The sequence below is a fragment of the Rhea pennata genome, chromosome 2, assembly GCF_028389875.1.
Source record: "Rhea pennata isolate bPtePen1 chromosome 2, bPtePen1.pri, whole genome shotgun sequence".
Taxonomy (NCBI): domain Eukaryota; kingdom Metazoa; phylum Chordata; class Aves; order Rheiformes; family Rheidae; genus Rhea; species Rhea pennata.
Genome location: NC_084664.1, coordinates 23,225,470 through 23,233,516, shown reverse-complemented (window position 1 = coordinate 23,233,516; position 8,047 = coordinate 23,225,470). Strand labels below are relative to the sequence as shown.

The window sequence follows — 8,047 nt, the reverse complement described above, 5'->3', positions numbered from 1 at the left end:
GAACATAGACTAGCTAGGCACGGATTTTGAATTGGACAACTATCCAAAATGGAAACAGAGTAACGTGTTAAGACAAGCTTCACTCATTTAAACAAGATTTTTTAGAGAGATTCTTAAGATCTTCACCAAACTTCTACTGAGCAATCAGCACAGGAGAACTTTTTTTGTCATAATGGCAGACACTCTTGACATTTTAATGCAGATAAATCTGAGTTTGTACCCTTTACTTGGTAGATAAGAAAAGTTGCTTCTGGCAAATTACATGAAATAGAAATGCTAGAGGTAGCATCTATTACTCTTTAACAGAATATACCAATACTAACTTGATTTTGCCAAAATGTTAAAAACAAATAACATAACCAACTATGCTAAGAAGCGAGTTAATTATCGTGCTAATATTTTGTTTTGGATTGAAATCTGCAAATTTCAACCTTAGAGAAATAGCCTGCCCTCCTCAAAACAAAACAAATAATTATTCTTTTTTTCAGAATATAAATATTCTGTGAATTACTTCTATGACTGATTTTAAAGCATTTTTATAACTATGTAACTCATATTACCTGTTTTTAGTTTAATTCTCCAAGTCATCAATCCTTTGTATAGATTAAACTTCCTTGAGACTTTATATATATATATATATATATAATATGTATATATATGAATGAGAAAAATAGGTTTTAATACACACTTTTTTGCATTTAAATATCTGAATCTTTCTTTGCATATGTGTTATCATTTTTGGTAATATGCTTACCTAATGTCCATTTCATAGGAACACCTTACTACAACTGATAATAAGCTACTATAGAAGAGGTCTGTGTGACACTATTTTCTCTCGTGTCAAGTCTCCCATTCTTCCTTTGTGGGAATAATCCCACTAACTTCAGTGAGACAAGACACTGAGTGTGAATAAGGTTTTGACCCATTACATTAATATGAAATTCTAGTTGAACATCTGCAGTATGTTAAGTCATAACTGTTTTATTAAAAACAGTATCCGAGGACAGATTAAGTGCTGAAAGACTAACTGAAGACTGATTGCCGCAAAGAAAACATTCTAACTTGGTCTGAGGATACGGATGTTAGGCTTGCTAAATATTTACACAACAAACCACCAAGAATGGGCCTGTAAAATTGTCTAAATATATATTTACACATGTTTACATATTAAGAGGAGCCAAATCCTGTTTTCACTAAAATCAGTGGGATATTTGCCATTGGCTTCAGTGGAATCAGGGATTTGGTCCAATATAATAGTTTGTCAACTGTTATATTTTTCAGGAAAAAAAAGTGTTTCTTCTACCCTTCTTTTTCTTTCAGAACACAGCTAAGGGGAAAACAAGCTGAACAACTTCAGTTTCATTTTATGTTAAAAATCTAATGTAAACCTACAAAGCAGGAACACTGAGTTAAGGCTTGAAGCTGATCAGTTTCTAGTTTTAAGTGGAAGGATAAGAAAAGTACAAGGCAAACAATTCCTTTGGAGAGAGAAAGTATATTTTGATTACCTCTTCCTTTTATTGTAAAATCATTCCTCACCACACTGAGTGGACTCCAAGCATCATTGTTAGCAAGTAAGTCACAAGAACCAAAGCTGATGTATGGATAAAGCAGCAAGATCATAACACATCAAAGTATCGTATACACTGAAGAAATAACTCAGTGTCTTTAGTTTTTTTTTTTTCTATAAAAATTTGATCTATGTAGGACTTCATTCACATGGACACTAACAATAAAGAAGTATTTGCTTTGGCGGTAGTGGCTCGCATCTCTTTAACTTGCTTTGTAATTTTTTAACATAAGGTTTCTCTGTGTTGTACAGATGTGAATCAGGTAGCATTTGATTTTTTTTCCCCGCTACTGAGGTGTTCTGTGGTTGATCTCCGCTGGGGTGCTTGATTCATTGACTTTTGCCACGCAAATCCATTTCCTAGAAGAGCAAGCTTCATTTTTGGGTTGGTTTGGTGGGTCTTTTTACTCATTATCAGTCAGCATAAATAATAAATCCAGAAAATGTGCTGTATTTATTGTTGTTTCCTCCATGTGCTTTTCCTCCATCTAATTTAATGTAAACTTCGTCTCCTGGCTCCAAATGAAGAACCACACTGTTACTGGCATAGTCGTAGTTCTGATCAGCATCCTGAGCAATTGCACTAGCTCGAACCTACATAAAATACATAATGAATAGTTAAGAAAACTCAGATATTTTTCCTGCATGGTGAAATTAAAGCATATCCTCAACATTCTATTCAGCATTAATTTGTTGCCACTTTAAACGTTTAACAACATATATTGTGGGGTGTTTTTTTAATATGGATATTGCTTATTTTCTCCTATAATACAACATTTGAATTTGAAGCAATAATCTGCCCGTTTCTCAGTTATCTGATTAATACAACACTGCTTGCAGTCCTGTAAATGTTTTGAGCTTTTTATTTTCTTTAATATACGTGTAGCAATAGCTAGAGTTCTGCAGACTGATTCTGCTTTGCGCAAGTTTTACATTGGTATAACTTATGTCATTGGAACAACTGACTGACGTTGGTGAGGAGCCACAGTGAGGACCCACTGATACCAGTCGGGAGTTTTTCCAGAAGTGATATATTGTCATATTACTACTAAGATCATGCTGCAAAAAGAATTAAAAAAAAAAAGAACTTATATACATACACACACACAATGCACGCACATATGGAATCTAATCCAGGCTTAGAATGATTGTTATTGCCACTTTTCATTAAGTAAACATTTAATTTCTGTGTATTGTAAAAGATGCACATTTTAAAAATCACAGGTACATCTCCATTTACCTCAAGAGATTACAGAATTTACAAATAATTGAGAGCTTTTTATTGTATTCACAACTTCCATTTAAACAGTTTTTTTTTCCTTTCTCCATTGCCATTTCAGTACTGATTCAGTTTGACATGACTAGCAAACTGAGAGAAATCTGTAATTTCAACCTTCATGTTGGTTTCCAGCAGTGAAGAGTCTGTGGCATTGTAAGTCTCCATTTATATATAATTTCACCCATTTGGTCAAATATTTAAATTTATTTGTATGTGATTTATTTAGGTATAACACATCATCAGCTTGTTGCTTGTCTTTGTTCTAGCATAGTTATACAGAGCAGTAAGTGATTTAGTGTTTTTGCAAACCTGAACTAAGTAATAATGCATGACTTGGCATACTGTATGTTGGATTTTATCTGTTCAGAATTGAAAAAAATGGGCTATAAGTCACAAATTTCCATGGATTCCTTTCAAAGTTTAAATGATAAATTTCCAAATTAAATTTTCATGTGATATGATCTCACATTAATATTGAAATGTTAAAAAAGGAGAGGGTTCTTTATCATGCAACATTTTATAGTATTATGTAGCTTAAAAATCACAGTGGGTGGAAATTCTTTGTATATCCCGTAAGAAGAGTAAGAAGAGCTTAAAAGATCTGCAATGGTTTGACAGTGTGCAAATTTAAATTGATGCATTGCATGATAAAACAGCACAGCTATTTCAGGACTTCTTGATCCTGCTGCTTGGTATTGTTTACAGATGTGATCTGTTTTGCTACTCTTTAAACAATAATTATTCAAAACACAGGATATTTCCTCTGGATTAATGACTATCAGGGGCGGGGTTGAAGGCCTTGGAACATGAATGCTAGAAATACCCTCTCAAGAAAATGACGTGGGCTGAGACTGTTGTTTGTCACATGAATAGGAAAGAGTAAAAAAGGCTATAGATGAGGTAGAAAAACTTCCCTGTAGGTAATATCTTGCGTACTGGCAAACCAAATGGTTTAAACTGCTTTCCAAATTCCCATCTATGTCCTAATTAAATGCTACTAAGTGGATTTATCTAAAATTTTATATTCCTGTGAACAGTAAAATAGAATTCAAATTATATTAGTGACTATAATCTGTATCATAGGGAGGTCAGCATATGTCACTGAACATAACAATGGACATTTCATTTTTAAGCTTCTAGATAGGGCTTACTGACAGAAAAATAAAAGAATGACTGGAATACTGAAAGCCTAGAAACCAAAGTGTAGATATTACTGTCCTGTATATAGTGACAAATGTCCCATAAACACCGGTGCTTTATCCTTAAGGTTTTTACCTCTTTTGTTTGGCTAATTTCTTTCTAAAGCCTGTGAGTACAGTTTCAATTGAGCTCAGTGTACTGCTGCAAGAGCGATATATCTCAGAATTAAAGCATTAATGAAGTGTAACGTTTTTGTAAGTTGCATGATTGCTCACCTCCTGATTTCGTAGGGGTATGTTGGGACAGTCAGACTGCAAATACGCATACTAGCTAGGCTGTGTGGTCTCAGCACTTCTCTGTTTAAGTTCTGTAAGTAGCAAAGAAAGCAGTGTGCTGTACTGGAGACTTGAGATTGCTAATACGCATTGCTTAGGAATGTTTTTTTTTTTTTTTTTTTTTCTATTAATCATGCATTTCTCAATTATCTTGGTCAGATTCTACTTAACTTTAATATTTCTGAGCTTTCTTACAGATAATACACAAAGTTAACGCCTGTCAGATCACATCAGCATTTAGTGTTTCAAGTGTAAATCTGAATCAAAAGGAAGCACTACTGAATTTAAACTATGTGTCAATTTAAATTAATTTGTATGCAATTTTTACCTAAATCATTTATCTTTGCATAAACATATACAAATTCTGCATGTCTTAAAAATATACAAACCTTTCTTTCTGCGAATCACTTCAAGTGGTATTTGTCTCACGTCTGATACTGGAAGCAGTTATAGTTGGGAGCAGTTAGACTTCAGGCTCAATTTAATATTTATAATTTGTTACTTTTTTTTAGGTATTACTTGTTACTGGTATTTCATTATTTTCCTGCTTCTGGGAAAATAAACACTTCATAAATTGCAGTGACCAAAAATAGATTAGTATCTTAATTGCAAATAAAATAGTATTCTCACTATGGACAGTATTGTCTTTATAGGAAGATATCAAAGCAAATGTATTACAATTTACTTTGTTTTACAGGTCCTGGTTTATGTGGGAGATAGTATTTATGGTAGACATTTGCTAATTTAATTACTTGCTGCCGATGTCCTCATTATTCTGTTTTCACAGTACTTCTGAGGAACTATAAACAAAAGGTTAAGTGGCACATCAGATTAATTTACTGGCCGCCGGGGCTCCCGTCGGCGGCCCTGCGCTCGGCTCCGCGGCGCCGTGAAGCGGCTCCGGGTGCGCGGGAGGAGAGGAGCAGGCGAACTAACGCCGCTTCCACCCGAAAAGCCCCGCGGCGACACGCGCTCCGGGTCTCGGTCCGGGGCAGAGCAGCCGCCGCCTCAACCCGCCCGGCAGGCGGGGAGCGCAGCAAAGCCCGCAGCAGCCCCCCGGAGCCCGGACGACTCGGCGAGGCTCCGCGACCCGCGGAGCTCCCGGCGGGGCAGCGGCCGGCACCGCGCCCGGCGCCCGCCCGCCTCTGGGCACACCTCGCTGCTTCTGTTTTTCCCTTTTCCCCCGCCGCGCATTCCGAGAAAGCGGGGTGACTAATACCCACGCAGCACAGCTAAACGCTATGATAATTAGAACACGCGCATTTGTATCTGTTAAATGTGTAGGAAAGAGGCGCAAAATTGCAAAGAAGGGCTCCCCGGGGGCAATGTTGCAGCCACAGCCTCTGCAAGCGCGGTGGCAGCATTTATCCTAATTAAAATGGATTATTCCTCTGCTTTTCATACTGTAGCATCGCAATGAGTTTAATTATTTTAAGTATTTCAGTCCGCCGGCGGGGAACGAAGGCGAGCCGCAGGCGACGCTTGTGCTGTCCGGGCGCTCGCTGTGCCCCCACGGCACACCCGAGCGGGAGCCCGCGGCCGGCCGCCCGCTAAGCAGCAGGACGTGCAGGCGCCGAGCTCGCAACGCGACCGCGTTTCCCCGGCAGAGGGAAGCGGCGCTCCGCGGGGGGCGCAGCCCGTTGCCCTGCTCCCCGCTCCGCGGGTGCCCCGTCGGGGGCGGCGGCTCCGCTCCGCTCCCCTCGCCTCCTCCCGCCGAGCCGGGCCGAGCCGGCGGCCCCGGGGGCACAAGAGCGCCCTGAACCCGCATTCACCCGGCGCCGCCACGGCGCGGGGCCGCTTCGGCTGGGCGCGGAGCCCGCGGGCTCCCCGGGCACGCGAGCCGGAGCCGGGCGGCGCCCCCGCAGGCGCTGCCCCCCTCAGCGCCCTGCCCGCGGCGGCCCCCGCGCTCGCCGGCTGCGCGGCCCCCCTCCCTCCCGCCGCGCGCTCCCCGCGCCCGCGCAGCCTCCAACGGCCGCGTCGCCCCCCCCCCCCCCGGGCCGCCGCGCGCTCCCCGCGCCCGCGCAGCCTCCAACGGCCGCGCCGCCCCCCCCGCCCGCCTCGCGCTCCCCGCGCCGCCTCCAACGGCCGCCGCCCCCCCGCCCGCCGCGCGCTTCCCGCGCTTCCCGCGCCGCCCCGCCCCGCCCGCCGCCCCGGCGGCGGCTCAGGGAGTCCCGCTGCCCGCCCGGCTCCCCCGCGGCGCCCGCCCGGCCCGCGGCCCCGCGGCGGCGCGGCGCCCACCTGGTTGTTCTTGCAGAGGTCGGCCCACATGCTGGTGCCGTCGCCGCCCCGCATGAGCACATGGTAGGTGAAGAAGTAGATGCCCGGGATGGAGCAGGTGAACTTGCCGGTGGTGGGGTCGTAGTGGTTGCCCAGGTTGGTGACCACGTCGTCGAACTTGAGCACCTCGTAGCCCTCGTGCTGCCGCTTGAGGCCGGCGTAGAAGGCGATCTTGGGCACGGTGCTGTAGGTGGCGGCGCTGATGGCGCCCGCCGCGTTCAGCCCCGGCGCCCCGGGGGGGCCCGGCAGGCCCTGCCGCCCCGGCTCTCCCTTCTCACCCGGCGGCCCCACCGGGCCGGGCGGCCCCGGCTCCCCGGGGGGCCCGCGGGGCCCCGCTTTGCCCGGCCGGCCGGCCTCCCCCTTGGGCCCCTGGATGAAGGTGGGCAGCGACTGCATGAGGCCGCGGTCGGGCGTGGCGGCCGTGCTGGGCGCCTTGGTGCCGCCGTAGGGGTCGCAGACCATGCGGCAGGTGCCCAGCATCTCGTAGTGCGCCGAGGTGCCGGCCGAGCTCACCAGCACCGGGATGAGGATCACCAGCAGCAGCACCATGACCACCCCCAGGGCGCCGGCCGCGATGAGCCGCCGCCTGCTGCCCACCAGCCGGCTCAGCGCAGGGCGATCCTCCTGCCTGCTTTTGGACAAAATCTTGATGGTTGTGCGGGGACCTCCTCAGAGCCGAAATCACCGCCGAGCCCGCGCCGAGCCCGGCTCCCCGGGGGCTTCGCCGCCCTGCCGCCGCCGCCGCCGGCGGGTCCCGCGCCGCGGAGCGCCGCGCAGCGCCGCGGAGCGCAGCAGCCGCCGAGCGGGGGGAGCGCTGCCGCCGCGCCCCGGCCGCCCGCACTTTTATGCTCCGCCGGCGATCGACTTTTTTTTTTTTGCACACTGTGCCAGTCCGAGTCAACTTTCCCTGGAACTTGCCTTTTCTCTCGCGATCGCCCGCTGCCCTTCTCTCTCTCTCTCTCTCTCTCTTTCTCTTTTTGTTGCTGCTGTTGTTTTCTCGCAGAGGCGAGAGCGCTCCGCGCCGCCGCCCCGCTGCCCGCCGCCACCGAGAGCCCGAGCCGGAGCCGGAGCCGCAGGGAGAGCAGGAGCCTGCCCGGGTGCCACCTGCCAGCAGAGGAGGAGGCTGACGAGCGCGCTGGAGCAATTTATAGGCACCCAAAAGCGCAGGGGAAAGGGGAGCTGCTTTGGCATCTCATTCCAGCATCTGCTCTGCTCTTCCCACTCACAGAGTTTGGCATTACTCTGGCAGTGTGGGAAATATATATTTTTTTTCCTTCTCCCCCCTCCTCCTTCCCCCTCCCTGCAAATGGATGAACAGTGAAATCGTGAGGCTCACTCACTAGCTGAATCTTGTGATGACAGCTCTTTCTGGAGCAGAGCGAAAGGAAGAATCTGCTTAGCAGCCTCTGGGTACCCTTCAGGTCACCGATCGAGAATAAAAAGGTC

The 8,047-nt window shown here is 46.9% G+C and overlaps 1 protein-coding gene across 1 annotated transcript; it reads right to left on the bottom strand.

The window, feature by feature from the left end:
- Window positions 1-1,984: 1,984 nt before the first annotated feature.
- Window positions 1,985-7,150, bottom strand: C1QL3 (complement C1q like 3). Its single transcript, XM_062567723.1, has 2 exons — window positions 6,563-7,150; window positions 1,985-2,164 (listed from the first exon to the last, which is right to left on the bottom strand). The coding sequence occupies exons 1-2, from the start codon at window positions 7,148-7,150 to the stop codon at window positions 1,985-1,987; spliced, it is 768 nt and encodes a 255-aa protein (XP_062423707.1).
- Window positions 7,151-8,047: the final 897 nt, after the last annotated feature.